The sequence below is a fragment of the Prionailurus viverrinus genome, chromosome B1 (genome assembly GCF_022837055.1).
Source record: "Prionailurus viverrinus isolate Anna chromosome B1, UM_Priviv_1.0, whole genome shotgun sequence".
NCBI classification, from domain to species: Eukaryota; Metazoa; Chordata; class Mammalia; order Carnivora; family Felidae; genus Prionailurus; species Prionailurus viverrinus.
The window spans coordinates 72,944,248-72,960,606 of NC_062564.1; the positions used below are offsets into that span (position 1 = coordinate 72,944,248).

Sequence of the window (16,359 nt, forward strand, 5' to 3'; positions counted from 1 at the left end):
GCTCCACCCTGGGAGTGGAGCCTGCTTGAGAGTCTCTCTCCTTCTGCCCCTCCCCCATACACTCTCTCTCTCCCTCCCTCCCTCTCTCTCTCTCAAATAAAAACAAAAAAATCAAATCCGTGGTCCTTATTCCTACAACTATGTTTTCAGGCCCCAAGATCTCTTGATATTTTTCAAGAACTTCTTTACTACTCTCGACACCTTCTCCTTCCCTCCCACCTGGATGAAGAAGAGGAAGAAAATGGAGCTAAAAATATTCATAGACCCCAGAAGAAATTCTGGCTTTTATTTTATTTTAGTTAAAATCATGTTTTGTATTAAAATTATGAAAGCCCTGTTCATAATGTACTCGAAACCTCCAGCTACCAGGCCTCACTGCTGACATTCTAGTTTCAGGTGGAGTTTGTGCTGGGCCATTTTTTTTCAACATTTATTTATTTTTGAGAGACACAGAGAGACAGAGCATGAGTGTGGGAGGGGCAGAGAGAGAGACACAGAATTAGAAACAGGTTCCAGGCTCTGAGCTGTCAGCACAGAGCCTAACACGGGGCATGAACCCACGAATCATGAGATCATGACCTGAGACAAAGTAGGACGCTTAACCGACTGAGCCACCCAGGTGCCCCTGTGTTGGACCTTTTTAAACCAACAGATCAGAAATCTTTGTAATTATCAGGATTCATTTAAAATGTTTCATTTTGGGCAAGTTGAACAAGTTCCCCAGAAATAAGACTATATATAAAATTGTCTCTCCTGGGGTTCTGCTGTGCATTCCGATCACAGAGATAAACTTTTAATTTTGCATGACAGCAACTTCTTTGTGTCCCAGCTTCCTAATCCAGAGTGAAGAAAAAGTTTAAACCTGCCCAAGCTGTTCCTCAGGAAATGTATGAGTTAAAAGAGATATTTATGAAAGCCTCACCAAAGGAGGAAGGAATGTGGCATAAATCCAAGAGAGTGATTGCTGGCAACAAAAAAAAATTTAATCCTGTGTTATTCTAATATACACCTTACTTCATACATTATAACAATGTGGGCATTCTTCAGGAATAATGTAATCATCAAGAAGATTTAAATAGAGATATGAGTGCAATGCAATGTCTCCTGACTGAATGCCAACATGGAATAAATCTCTAGTGGCTTAAAATGTTTAAAGGATAAACACTACAAAGATAAGCAGCTTTACTAGGATATAATTCAATCTCCACATTTACTTCCAATTCTCCGTTAAACCACACACTTATTGTCTGCTCTGCATATGGTGTTGGTATGCATCTACATTATTTTTATAGCAATAACAGAAAGAGAAAAAAAAAAAACAGTGCCCTTAACTTGCATAGAGCAGTAGTTTCTTTCTCGTATCTTCTGTGGTGTCTGCAAGTAAGACAAACCAAAATACAGACCCTACAAAAATTTTGGACAACGAACACCATCGTATACGTGCGATTTACACAAAAATGGAGACTTGCATTTGTGGAAAGAGCTGAAATGCTTTTGCCAGATTGTTACTCCTCCATTAGAAACACAAACTGAAATAGAAAAAATGTTCTGCATTTTTCCCTCTTTTTATGATTTAAGTGCATGTTGATACTGAAGGTGATAAATCAAATGTTTTCCTTCTCATTGGAAGGGAAGTGATGGGCTTCTTTGGACACATAATGATAAGTGAGTGGCCACTCTCTACTATACAATCTTTCCTATGTCATGGTCCACCTGTCAGTTCCAATAAATGGCATATCGATATTTATAGGGGAAAAAATAAGAGAAAAGACACTTTTAAATAAAAAAGGGCCTGGTCCAGTCAGATCACATGGTTTACTCACATTCTACTTCCAGTAGATCATTGTGCATCATTTCAAAAAATAGCTTTGTATCCACTGAATGACTGTCTCCTTCACTTTCCCTCCAACCCCCCTGAGATACAAGGACACAAAATGTTCTTACATGAATCATCAATGGATTTGTTCTTCCCACGTCCAACAAAGATCTTTACCCGGCCCTGCGACATTTGCCCCAAATGATCACGCTGTGTGCATATCCCAGTGTGAGTTCCCTGGAAAACACACTCCGATAAAGCTTCTCAGGAAGGGCCCTTGGGATAAACCACTGTGGAGGATGAAGGAATCAGGATGGGAGGGAGTAGTGGAATGCAGTATTTTCTCACAAAGGCCTCAAATGATCCCACTGGGACTCTGGGGCTAGGATGGCCCTTCAGGGTAGCCTCGAAATGAAGTGAGAAGTCAAGCCCTTATATTTTCCTTGGATGAGTCGTTAGAGTCAGGCTCACTGGGGTGTGGGGTGTGGGGGTGGCTTTGGGCTGCTGTCCTCATCTGAGGGCAATTTTTGGAGTTGAAAGGGTCCAGCCAGCAGCCTCTCGGAGTATTTCAGTCCTCAAAGCAGGAGATGTGCGCTGCATACTACAGCATCCACTGCCAGGCAATAGAAACTGCGTGCTTGGGGCACCTGGGGGCTCAGTCGGTTAAGTGTCTGACTTCTGCTCAGGTCTTGATCTCATGGTTCATGAGGTCGAGCCCCACAATGGGCTCCATGCTGACAGTGCAGAGCCTGCTTGGGATTCTTCTCTCTCTCTCTGCCCCTACCCCCCACCCCATATTCTCTCTCTCTCTCTTTCAAAAATAAATAAATAAATAAATAAATAAACTTTTAAAAAAGAGACAAATGTTTAAAAAAAAAAAAAAGAAACTGCATGCTTCATCTTCATGGCTCCCCACAAAACAGCCAGCTGTGATATGCAGGGTGTTTATACTCAGTGGATGCCAAGATTATGACTTTTCCTCTCTTTTACCACCTCTTCAAACTTTCTGACAAATGCAAGGGTTCAATTTTTTTAACTGCTTATCAAAGTGATGTTACAAATATTGTCTATTCAGTGTGGTGTTCTTGCTATGGCTATTGTACCTGAGACATAACTAATATGTACCACTAAATTATTTTTAGACTATTTGTGTTTTGAAAACAGTTTAAATTAAAATATTAATCCAGGGTTTCTTAAAAGCAGCACTTTTGACAGTTTGGATCAATACTTCTTTGTTGTCAGGGGCTCTCCTGTACATTGTGGGAGGTTTAGTGGAATCTCTGGTCTCTGCCCACTAGATGCCAGAAGCACTTTCCCTCACAATTGTGACAAACAAAATATGTCCCCTGCGGGCAAAGTTGCCTATGGGTAAGAACCACTGAGGTAGCCTATCATCCTTACACACTTAGGTCCAGTAGATGGGATTGAAATTACCCAACTTGAACATCCTCTTGCGTTCCACAACCAAAACACAGACTCCTCTTTCTGGAGAACTGTGCTCAAGATTGGTGAATTTGTTCCTTCCACAGAGAGTCACTGAGGCATGAGATTTAAAATAAGCCCTTCCTTGGGTCACCTGGGTGGCTCACTCAGTTAAGCATCTGACTCTTGATTTCGACTCAGGTCATGATCTCATGGTCATGAGATCGAGCCCTGGGTCAGGCTCTGCACTGACAGCATGGAGCTTGCTCAAGATTCTCTCTCTGCCTCTCCCTCTGTCCCTTCCCCACTCACTCTCTCATGCACTCTCTTTCTCTCTCTCTCTCTCTCTCTCTCTCAAAAAGAAAATAAAATGAGATAAAATAAAATAAAATAAAATAAGCCCTTCCCTAATTATTTGCTCCACAGTTTGGCTACTTGGTCCCTTTTCATCTCGCCTTCCTACAATGTTTACTTCTCATTGTCTTCAAGGCTCCTTCCCAGCAGGAGTGGATGTGAGAACCTGAATGCCCACTCCCATGCTTCTCAAAACAGCAGCATAGAAAGGGAGGCTCCTGCGGTATACCATCCTCTCCAGAAAGGAAAGTGCCATCTAGGAGGAAAGGTTAAGTTAACAAGGCTTAGAAAGACACTAGGAATCAAAATGAGGCGGAAATATATTTAGTTTGGCTAGTTTATTAAATATTTATGGAAAACTTATATCTGGCATGAACTAGTCTGGACACAGGATGAAAAGGTAGGTAAGATTTAGTCCCTTTCTTCAAGGAGCTCCCCGTTTCATGGGAAATCCATGAGAGGGCTCACCCTAATGTGACCCCAGGAGAGACTCATTTAGACTGCACTCCTTCAGTGATGTCACCCTATGCCATGTTTTGTCCTCAACTCTGCAGATGCAGCCATTCATTTTGTCGGTAGGGAACCCATCCCTCCAGCTTGCACTTACACAATTCAAGCTCATTAAAAGTCCCACGGACAAGCCAAAATTGCCATAGAGTTAGCCGTGCTAAGCAATATGATTGCCAACGAGAGCAGACCCTTCTACTGGGCGGCAAATTTAAGGAAACATCACTGGACACCAAATTATAATCCAAAGGCTGATAGAGGTGCAGTTTTCCCACATCACAAACTTGGTGTGCAAAATATAACCTTACTTTCCTATAACTCGGTGTACCTCTGTTTGGTACTGCATTTTTCCCGGCATGGAGTCCTAAGATAAATAAGTTTCTTTGAATTGCCACTCTTAAGAACAAGTCTGTGAAATCCAGTTATCTTCCCCCTTTGCCCTCCCTTTCACTGGGTGACTCAGCTCCAGGGAGAATGAATAGTACCTGACATCTGCTGAGAGATATGGTCCCATTCTGTCCCTAGGTAGTATCATCTCTCTTCCTCAGCACATTCTAGGCTTCTGATGTCTCCATGGGTTTCTGTCACAGATGCCATGTATCTTCCTTGTTCTGATCTGGAAAATCCCTGGGAGAATCCGGCCCTCTTTCCCACACAGTCAAGCCCCTCTTAGGCATGCAAGTCTCTGTCAGAGATCCATACTTTCCTTATCTTTGCAGGTCTTTGGACCCTCCCCAGCCATGCAGGAAGGCACTTGTGTGGTTAGGTTTCTCTCTGGGGATGTCTCAGCCTACCCTGTTACTCTAGGCACTCCATATGGCTGTCTCCACTTGCTTTTCAGAGTCCTGCTAGCACAGGAGCTCTGGGTGGAGGTGACCATCTCTCAGATCTCCAGGCAAAGCAGAGCTAAAATTATTCTACTCCTAGATCTCTTAGAATCAACCTAGAGAATTTTATCAAACACCATCCCTGATTCATGTTCCTCCTCCAATTCTGCTTCCTCATTAGAGAAAGTCTTGGCTTCTTCTAGTCTTGGCTGGAGGGAGGATCATGGTCAGTTAGCAAATATTTTTTCTTATATATATTTGTCCTTTACCTAGGCTGAAACTTTTAACACCTAAAAGCTAACAACATGATATCTTTGTTTCCCGTTATCAACTCTGACAACCTGAGATAAATGTAGGCTCTCTTGTCAGAACAAAATGAAGGAAGGTAACAGACTTAGAAAGGTAAAGTATACGTTAATAACCGTTTAAGCACATCTGTCTGTGAGAAATTGATGCATCATCTCCAAAACAAAGAAGGATCAATATGTCTCAGAGACAAGACAGTTTGAGGGCTGATTTAGGGAAGGGAAAATATTACAAATGTGTCATAACTAGAAATAACCCATCAGACAAGTCCCCAGACAGAAGGCCAGCCGATCATAGTGAATTGGTCAGTCCTCACTTAGGGGACTCCCTTTCCTGGAAAGGAGACCTAAGCACCATCCACTATAACCTGTGGATGGTTTTTAAAAATAAGTCTACAAGAATTGACAGAAATTTGACAACCTAATGATTGACAACAAAGAAGATATTTGAAATTCAATAAAAATAAAACGATGTTCTAAAACAACCAAGTCTGAAAGCCATTTACTAAGAAGAGACAAGTAAAAAGGTAACTATCTAAATGAAAGCAAATGTAAGCCATTTTATAACAAAACTCTCCATTTTTCCTAGTGTGTTTTTGATCTTTCCTAAGCAAGAAATCAAACACGTGGTCCATGGGGAAATTTGTCCTCCACTAACATGGGTTCATAGATTGTGATGTCCCCCTCTCTGAGTTTGGAGTAGAACTGGAACAGTGAAGAGGTATTTGGAACCAACTCTGGTTGACATCCTTTGTTCTGTAATGGTGAAGTGTTTTGTTCCCATGCCATTAAGTACTACATCAGCTGGCAGGCACTGTGGCCACACGGGCTAATGGAGCTCTCTTTTTAAAGAATATTGAAAAATAAGAGAAATTGAATGTTGAAAGGCCATTGGCTTTTAAGACCGGTTATAATTTAGAAATTACACTGGGTGAATTTTCCTGTTTTTAGACAAACGTCTTTAAAATAACATCTATCACGTAGTAGATACCGGAATAAACATTTAAAAATTTCCTCTGTATGTTTTTGAATTTTAAAAACAAATTGATTATTTTCAGTCTCCCAATATTTTTTTTCCACATAATTTAGAAACTCAATCTAAGATACAGTTTTCAAAACCTGGTAAAAAAAAAAACATGTCTTCGTAACATCTTCACTTGTGTGGTACCCACGGTAGGTACCACAGGAACTTGGGCACATGCTCAAGTGCACAGTCCTGGGCAAACTGCAGTAACAGGAAAGTCACTCAATGAGCAAAATTTGACTTGAAAGCTAATTTTAAAGGGAATAGGTGCTATCGATTATCTTCTTCCAAAAAAGGTAGTGTGTGTTTGTTTTTAAGGTTGGTGCCTCCCAAACAAGACTTATGGCACACCTTGCAGGAAGTACAGAGTGCAGTTAGTTATCAGACAGCCTTCCGCAGCACTGCCTTCAGGATGGCCCTCAGTTGGAGAGCCTCAGACCACAATGCAAATATGAGGAAATCCAGGTAATTCATCAGGGAACTTGAGAGCAAAGGTTTTTTCATTAGAAGGGACTCCTGCCAAGCAGAAGCCATGCCCACTACCCCCACTAAATGCTGTTATTGGTGATAGATCCTTGGGCATAGTTTGGCTTTGGCTGGTTGCATCTCAAAACTCGCTTTCCAGACACCAAGCTGACATACCCACCTACTCGCCATTTGTCACCTCTAGCTAGTGGCCCTAGTGACTGCCTCTCTCTGGGTAGGGGCTCCTGCCTATTGGTCCAAGATGAGGGCCAATAAGCATTTGCTATGTATATTTCAGATATCCATCAACTAGGAGCATTTTCCCGTCCTAGAAGTCTGGACCCCAAAGATGCCTCTTTGGGGTCTTTATACTCTTTTTCTTTCTCCAGAGTAACACTTTTAATAAAAGCATCAACAATAACAGTACTTGCCTGCATATAGGACATGGGAACTTCCAACATAATTTCATAAACAATGTAGTTGCTATACTTTTAATGTACAAACTTAATTATGTACATTGAGCAGAAGAAATTAAAGAGAACAACTCAAATAGCCTGGTAATTCTACCTGCTAGTCCACAAAATAATCTTATATCTGTGAGTATGTGACACAGTCCAGCCTAAACCAGTAATTACATGTACAGAAATCTTGGAAAGAGTGATTTTTAGGAGTTTTCTGACCACTGACAAAGAAGTGGAACACCTTGATTACCTTTCAGATGAGTGGGCAGGAACGATTTCATCCAGTGAAGACACTGACGAATTATTTTTTTTTTTAATTTTTTTTTTCAACGTTTATTTATTTTTGGGACAGAGAGAGACAGAGCATGAACGGGGGAGGGGCAGAGAGAGAGGGAGACACAGAATCGGAAACAGGCTCCAGGCTCTGAGCCATCAGCCCAGAGCCCGACGCGGGGCTCGAACTCACGGACCGCGAGATCGCGACCTGGCTGAAGTCGGACGCTTAACTGACTGCGCCACCCAGGCGCCCCGACACTGACGAATTAATACAAAAGTATGGGAACTAACAAAATCATAGGCAATGAAGAGAAGCAAGTTAGAAACTACACAAAGTAAAATTCTTGACTGACTTAGTGTCTGAGTCATAAAATCATACTCGGATTCCATCATACTCAGAAACTTTTGTGGAATTGCATGCTATATATCATACATATAGATTTGGAATTTTATGGAATTGTTTGCTGTGTAGTACATTATATTTTTTGACACCTCTAGATACATTTCATGGTACGGAGCTCTATACACCAAAGTATGAATTTTATTGTCCTTCATGTGTGAATTAATGGGTTTTCAAGACTATTTTGACCATATGTTATTTTTCCTTTATGTTTTAATATCAGAAAATAATCCTCACGTGAGATGCAATGTCACTGCTCCTTTATGCCATGACGTGAGAAGAAAGCTAAATAAGACTGATGTCTGGAAGAACTGATTAATGTGCATCCTAGCATTCTGACTTTTTTTGGAGTTTCTGCACAAAACTCTAATGGAGAGAAGAACAGGAAACTTAACTGAGCATCTACTCAAACTAAAAACCTTATATATTTCATCTTATTTAGTCTTCATCAAGCGCCTTATGAAATGGAAACTATTACCTCCATTTCTTTGGGTGAAGAAATAGATTCAGAAAGTTTGGGTAATTTGCTCACAGTCACATTACTAATGAGTGGTACAATTATTCATGAGCTCCCACTCACAAAAGCAAACATACAACTGTAACCACAAGCTCACCGCTTTCTATACAGAAGTGATCCCACAAGTTATTTGCAAGAGCGTTCTCAGGCTTGATACAACACTGTTTTGATGACGGGCTGAAAGACTTGCTATATTTTATACTTTGATCACACAAGACCAGGAGTGTCTGTACGGTCTTCCTACCCAACTGCATGTTTTATATTTCTCCAGTGAAAATGTACTCTTCACAATCCTTGTGTTCTTTAAGGAGAATTTCAATATAGACCCACTAACAATATTTAAAGCACTTGCTGGGGGCGCCTGGGTGGCTCAGTAGGTTGAGCGTCCGACTTCAGCTCAGGTCATGATCTCACAGTCCGTGAGTTCGAGCCCCGCGTCGGGCTCTGTGCTGACAGCCGAGAGCCTGGAGACTGTTCAGATTCTGTGTCTCACTCTCTTTCTATCCCTCCTCTGCTCACATTCTGTCTATCTGTTTCTCTCAAAATTAAATAAACATTAAAACAATTTAAAAAAAATAAAAATAAAAATAAAGCACTTGCTGTAGAATGTGGATTCATAATTTGGGTCTTTAAATGCTAACTAAAAACTCCTAGCGTGTGGAGTCCTGATTAAGGTATTCCTAACGTTAACTCTTCATGGAACGTAGAACGTGTACCCATATGCACTTCACACTATTTATGCGCAAGTACTTTCAAATAAATTGCAGACCATGTAAGCGGCAGAAATCATCAAGTCTTGTATTCGTGTTCTATATTTAAATTAGGGTAAAGATCTCTTCCTACCAAGAAGATAAATATTCAGTTCAGAAACTGCATACGGTGTCTGTATTCTTGACTTATGCCCACAGGATGAGAAGTCTTCCTTGGTGTACATGAAGCAAGGCTTCTGGGGATACTGACACATGTGTACCAGATACTACTTGAGTTGGATCTCCTTCACTAGCCTCTCTCCCCAGTTCTTCCCCATCCCACAAGTGGACCAACAAAGCTTTAGGAAACCCTGTCTTCAAATGAGCCTTTGAGATGATGGCATGGCAAAGGGCATGACTCTTGGGCAGAGTCTAGAGGAGATCTGAACAAAGTTGAGGCCAGCAAGGGCATGGCAAGGGTAAGAAGTGGCATAAGAAACAGCCAGAGCCAACTGAGCCCCCATCGGGCAGGTAATCCTGCTAGGTATCTAGATACTTGACATGAGGAGGACAAGAGGCCAGGGCAGATGATGGGCCACAGAAACAGAAGGCCTCTACTAGCTGCAGCAGTTTCCCAAAGATCATCAGGCAGAAAACAACCCAAGAGAGGCCCTTCTTCCACAGAGGAGGATGGTAATATGATGGACTTCTGGGTCAGAGAGATCTGGGTTCCAGTCCACCATGGTCAGTTACCATTGAGTAACCTAGGAGATGTACTTTATGTGTCAAAACCATCATTTCCTCATGGAAATGGTAATACCGTACCAACTTTGCAAAGTTACAATATAAATAAATAAAATAGGCATATAAATTGCTATCAAGTATTAAGAACCCAGTAGATATTAGTCCTCATTATTGTAGTTGTTCTCTTCTCCCTAATTGTTTTCTTGTTCATGTTATCCTTAGGTTTCTCTAGAATTTAAAAGGAAATCTCACCTGTTTTTCCATGTAAGCCTATTTTTTTCATGTCCCTAAGAGCTCTCAATCCCAGCTTTCATAAAGAGATCTGTGACTTAGGGACTCTCTGAGGGGTGCTTAAGGGTTAACTGAGGAGAGATCAAGGGAGGAATCTCTTCCTCTTCTTCCTGAGTTTTGTGGAGGTAATGGTCTCATCTTTTCCTGAAAGGAAAAAAAAAAAATCAAATAAAAACTGAAAACTCCTCAAGAAACATTTAAAAATTTTTACATTGTAATCTTTGTACACTGCTATTCATAAATGTACAGAGTGCACTGACAAATTTACCAAATCTGACTGCAGGCAAAAAATAAGTCATTCGTAAAAGCTTAAAAATATTATAGGCACATATACTAATCTTGATGCATTTTTTGAAATAAAATTCTGCTGCTCTGGGTGTCCAATAACTCATGGATGATTAAGTTGTTCAAGATTTCCAGTTAGCACACTAAGGGGGCCATTGGAAATTAGCAAGTAAATGAAATAATGAGCCTTGACTTTCTGAATTGTAAGAACCTAAATGTAACTGTTTCATTCCATCAAACTAAAACATGAGTACTCATTTTATGAGTAGTGCATCCCTAGTCATTAATCCAAATCTGAATTTGGTGTATAAACTACCCCCAGGAAGGAAGATTCATGTATTGATATAAAAATGCAAATATTTGGAGCACAAAATATGGAAAATGGCCATCAGATAATTAGAGCTTTCAAACCCTGCTGACTTCTGGCAGCTGTCTGGAGAATTTACAATCAGGACTGGAACAGAACATAACAGAAGTAAAAGGAAAAGAACCTTTGGGAAAATTTATTTCTAATGCTAGCACTAAAATTGTGTGATAGGTGTCCTGAGTAGAACTCATGGAGAGAATACCAATGGCAGGAGACATGATATCTTGGAGGACGTGGACATCCAAGTCAGGTTATCAGCAACACAAATAAGCATATAAAACACAGCAAGAAATGTCAACAAATTAATGGGTCAATCATCCCCAGATCATGAAACTCAACAGGTGACTGGAACAAAGTTTATATGACACAAGAACCACAGCGATCTGTTTTTGTCACTTCACTGAAATGGATTTTGAGCCATAAAGAAAAAAAAGGGGGGGGGGTTCTGCAAGTACTCCTTCACTCATTCATTCCATTAGTCAGTATGCATTTTTTTTTTTAGTCAGTATGCATTTTTTAGAGTACATATGATGCTCTGGGCACCTGGGTGGCTCAGGAGGTTGAGCGTTGGACTTCGGTTCAGATCATGATCTCACAGTTCCTGAGTTCGAGCCCCACATCAGCTTTGTGCTGCAGAGCCTGTTTTGGACACTCTGCCTCCCTCTCGCCCTGTCCCTTCCTTACTCTCTCTCACTCACTCTCTCTCAAAAATTTTTTAAAAAAATCTTTTTTAATTTTAAAAAAAGAACACATACGATGCTCAGATCATGACGGAGAGTTTCTAAGGTTCACCTGACCACTTATGTCATTCATTTTATCACTCATACCCCACTTCCAGAAAACACATTCCATTTGGCTGAATTACCTCTCCAGTCCAAAGTATTCATTGTACAGTCAATCACATCCATGGGAATCTTTCCCTGGACAGAAAAGTACCAAATGTAAAGATACACAGGCAGAAAAAAAAAAAATGGATGGCAGCCTTATTTATAGGGGTGAAACATAAAAATAAAAGGTATATTCATCAGTGGGAAAATGAATGATTGGATTGCAGTTTATCCATAACATGAAATAGTATATAGCCTTTTTAAAAAATGAGTTCAGGAGCGCCTGGGTGGCTCAGTCAGTTAAGCGTCCAACTTCGGCTCAGGTCATGATCTTACGGCTCATGGGTTCGAGCCCCACATCTGGCTCTGTGCTGATGGCTCAGGGCCTGGAGCCTGCTTCAAATTCTGTGTCTCCTTCTCCCTCTCTGCCTCTCCCCTGCTCATGCTCTCTCTCAAAAATAAATAAGCATTAAAAAAATTTTTTTAAATGAGTTCAATCCATACCAGTTAACTTGAGGGAATTTAACAACTTATTGTTGACTTATAGAAGCAATATGGAGAGATGCATATATAATTCACTTTTGTAAAACAATGAGTCAAAAAAGTGCCCTGTTTTGTGTGTTTGTATATGATCGTATGCATTGAGAAAGATATGGAGAGATGCACATGTAGCAGTTAAAAATGACCAGTGGGAGGGAGAACATAAAAAAAAGATTTAATATGTCATGTCAAAAAATCCCAGCACGTGTCATATATCATTTAAGTAAAATTTAAGGTGTGTGCTGTGTAGGCATGAAATGTTATGGTAGTTCTCTCAGGGTGATAGAACTTTAGATGGCTTTCCTTTTCTACCTTGTACTTTAAAATATTTTTTTTTAGCTTACAGTACTTTTACGAAATTTGATGTCACAAAATTTTAAGTCACCAGGCCAGAAGTGCCTCATATTAAAATCACTTTAAAAAGTCCTGAACACTGGAGTGTTTTCCATATTTCCTTCCGTCAGGAAGATGTGAGTTGATGACTCATGTTGATGCTCATTTTGATGTTGGGCATGTGACTACACTTTTACACTTCTACACACTCTATTCAAGCTTCACCTTATGCTTTGTTTGGACTTAATTCCACTATGGAAATCAACATACTCATTAAATCTTATAAGAATATTATTCACAAATACTGGAAGGCATTATGTAATTGTCTTCCCAGAACCTGCAGCCCCAAAATGATCTTTCTGCCTGAAACAGGCCCAATTTCTACCCAACACGTGATACGACAATGTAACGATGTTCTCCCTTTTATTGCTCTATAGATCGTGAGGACCTCAGCTAAGCATCCACATTCCCATAGTCATGAAATAACCAGGACCTGATTAGCTTTGCAGAGTAATGTAGCAGAAAAGTTCCAATCATTTTGTTGCGATGAAGAGAATTAAACACGATGATAACAGAAGTTTCTTTTACAAAATAAATGTTCAAAAGGAATTTTAGCTTTTTATAAACATTACGTAGGACAGACTCAAGAGTTTAAAAGTTCACTCAAGATTCCTTATACTGGGTATAAACCAAGTAGACCACATGACTTCCCAAGGGGTGAGGCTCCTGGAGGTGGGTTTCCAGGGATTCGTAATACCGGTGAATACACAGCGGTGGCACTAAAAACAGGGAGGAGGTCATCAGATATGATGGTCCCTCCTCCAAGGGCAAACAGCATAAAAGTCACAGGCAAAGTAGCTTCCAAGGTGGTCCACCCTATGATAATTTATGAGTCAAATTATGTACGTTGCTTTCCAGTTTTCATAGCATTTTTGCATACCTCATCCCCTGACTTTAACCCATATGTTTAGTATTAACTGTGTTCAAAATATTTTCCTTCCTTCATAGCAACCCTAGTGTATAGGTAAGAAAACTGAGGCAGGCAGATTTCAAAAGTTATCTAAGAAAAAACAGCTGATAAGGTAAATTAACATGTGTTGTCTGTGTGACCTTTGCAGAAGAGCCAGAATGCAAGCTCCATGAGGACAGGGGCATTTTTTGTTACATTTACCACGGCCTCTCTAGTGCCTAAGACACTCGGCAGCGCGTGAGAGGCTTTTGGTAAATATCTGTTGGGTAGATGAATGACTCCATTCACTAGAATATTGTTCTTTACATTCTATTCAAACTTAAAGAAAGGCTTATCAATAAGGCATGGCCAGAGCCTGCAGGAAGGAACACAGCATAGATTAAACCAATTAGTTTTAATTCCAAATGCTTAAAATGCAAACATTTCCCACTGATTAGAAGACAGTGTTGTAAAAAAAAAAAATGTAATTACATATTCATCTTGATGAGACCTTTTATCTGTTCTTTCTGTGCACATATCTATAATAATTCTCATAATAGAAAACCTCGGGGAGTCCCATGGCAACAGGAAGAGATAGGATGCTTTGTCAAGGAGAGATACTCAACTTCCATCATTTTATGATTCAATTTACCCATGAAGCAGGGAAGAGGAAGTACAGAAAAAGATAAAAAAGAAAACAGAGGAAGAAAAGGAAAATCATTATCTCAGTGAATCATCAATATTTTCCAGGTAGATGCATCCATGGAGTTAATAAACTGACAGGCAGTTCTGATGTGTTTCCTGTTCTCCCACTGCTCTCCACAGTTTTATTCACTGTCCTCCCCATTCTCTCTGCAAACACACTGAGACACTCCTCTCAGCCCTGTTGACTCCGAGTGCCACCCACAAACGGTGCATCACTGAGCACCCAGACTGCCCTTTGGTTTCTTTCTTACCTGATTCCCTTCCTGGCTGCTGACCACTGCCCCCTGCCCATCTCTCCCCCTGCCCTCTAACTGCCCTCACAGCTCTCTGCCTCTGCACCCCAGCACCTTCCCAGGGACCTTACCCTTTGCCACAGCATCAACAGCCCTTTTCCAAATCTGAATCTCCAGCCCCAACCCTCCCAACACCGGCATCTCCACCTTTGTGCAAGGCATCTTCCAAAACAGAAGGTAACTCACAGGTCAAATGCTGCAGAAAGATAGACAAAGGGAACGACTGAGACCAAAGTCACTGGCTTTGGAATCTAGGAGGTCACTGAGCGTGACGCACAAAGAGCGTTTTTATAAAGTGTAGGGAGAAGCTATACGAGGAAGCTGAGCATTGCCCACCAAGCCAGAAAGAAACAACTCTCTTCACTTCTAATCTCTCCTTATTCTGACGTTACCCCTCATATCCAACCTTTTTCTTCCTACTCCTCCTTAACTCAGAATCACATTCTCTCTCAAACTTTCCTTCCCATCTGAACCACTGCTGCTACTGTGTTTCATCCATTCCCAGAGGTTCAAGTTTCACTCTCTGAAAGTGTCTCCCTGGATCCTTCTGAACTACTGCATTAAGAGGATCAGACTGAACCCCTTCACCTCGATATACTCTAGTCAATTGTCCTTTGGTCATGAACTGAACCCAATTCAGTTTGGTCATACACAGTTCTGAGGACAGAGAATTGTTGTATGCAATCCTATTCTAAAATGTGATATAGGTGAAAGCCAGCATCTCCTCTACGACCTGTCCATTGGGCTATAACACAAGTGCGTTTCGGACCAAATTCTGTTACCTAAGTATATTTGTTAAACAAATATTATTCATAAGGAGGCACACAAGTGTTCATCCATCTGTTTGCAAGCTCCGTGAACTCCAGTTCTCTAAGCTTCCAGCGATCCAATTACCACTCTACACTAAATGTTTAATGAAGACAAAATGATAGGGGTGTCTGGGTAGCTTAGTTGGCTGAGCGTCCAACTCTTGATTTCAGCTCAGGTCATGATCTCACGGTTGGTGAGTTCAAGCCCCGCGTCAGGCTCTGCACTGAAAGCACAGAGCCTGCTTGGGATTCTCTCTCTCCCTCTCTCTGCCCCTCCCCTGTGGTGCTCTCTCCCTCCCTCTCAAAATAAATAAATAAACATTTTTTAAAAAGACAAAATGATAATATTCCAGAGGCAGAATTCTGTTTTCCCTTACAGCTGGCTTCAGAAAACCAGAATCCTCGGACTTGATTACTGGACACAGGATAATTAAGGATTCAATCTTGGAGTCATCCCTAGTGTCCTTGCTAGACTCTTAACATCCTATTCACTCAAGGTCAGAAGGACACAGAGGGCCTCTAAGTAATGTTAACCAACCGATGCAGTTTGAATACATTTAATTTTACCACTGAGAACCCACTTCTGACATTTAGTGGGTTATTAAGCAAAATGTCTGATGTCTGAGGATTTTATTTAACATTTATATAACACTATGTGGCAGATACCCCTCTAAACTGTACACACAGACTAACTCATTAATCCTCTTAGCAACCTATAAGGTAGTCACCAATATCCCTTTTTGTTTTTCACCCCCATCCTGTAGATTCAGAAACTGAAGTGCATAGAAGTTAAATTCCTGGAATGTTATAACTAGCAGATAAACAGAGCCAGGATTCGAACTAAGGCGGTCTGATTCCAGGGTTTATGGTCTTCACGGGTCCTCTGTCGCTCTGGATAACAGAAGCATTTATAAAAGCTAGCCTGGAATGCAGTTTTTCTGATTAGAATACTAGCTAAGTCAAGGACTACTTGGGTTGTAGCTTAACCTGAGTGATAATGACAGCACAATGGGCCACACTCCACACTGAAGGATTTTAAAGTACACAACTAACACAACACTAGTTAACTCTGTGCTCTATTAGTATGTTAGTGGGGAACTCTGGTTTTTACAAGATCCTATGCACCAATTATTTAGGCTTGTAGATCTCGTTT

General features: G+C 40.8%; 1 protein-coding gene across 1 annotated transcript in view; it reads right to left on the reverse strand.

Annotated features, from left to right (window-relative positions):
* Window positions 1-9,265: 9,265 nt before the first annotated feature.
* Window positions 9,266-16,359, reverse strand: part of RBM46 (RNA binding motif protein 46) — a 125,026-nt gene continuing 117,932 nt past the window's right edge. Inside the window, exons 5-6 of the mRNA XM_047857692.1 lie at window positions 11,616-11,670; window positions 9,266-10,242 (exon numbers count right to left, since the gene is read on the reverse strand). Coding sequence (XP_047713648.1) covers window positions 11,645-11,670 — 26 coding nt within the window. The 3' untranslated portion in view covers window positions 9,266-10,242; window positions 11,616-11,644. The remainder of the gene's footprint in view (window positions 10,243-11,615; window positions 11,671-16,359) is intronic.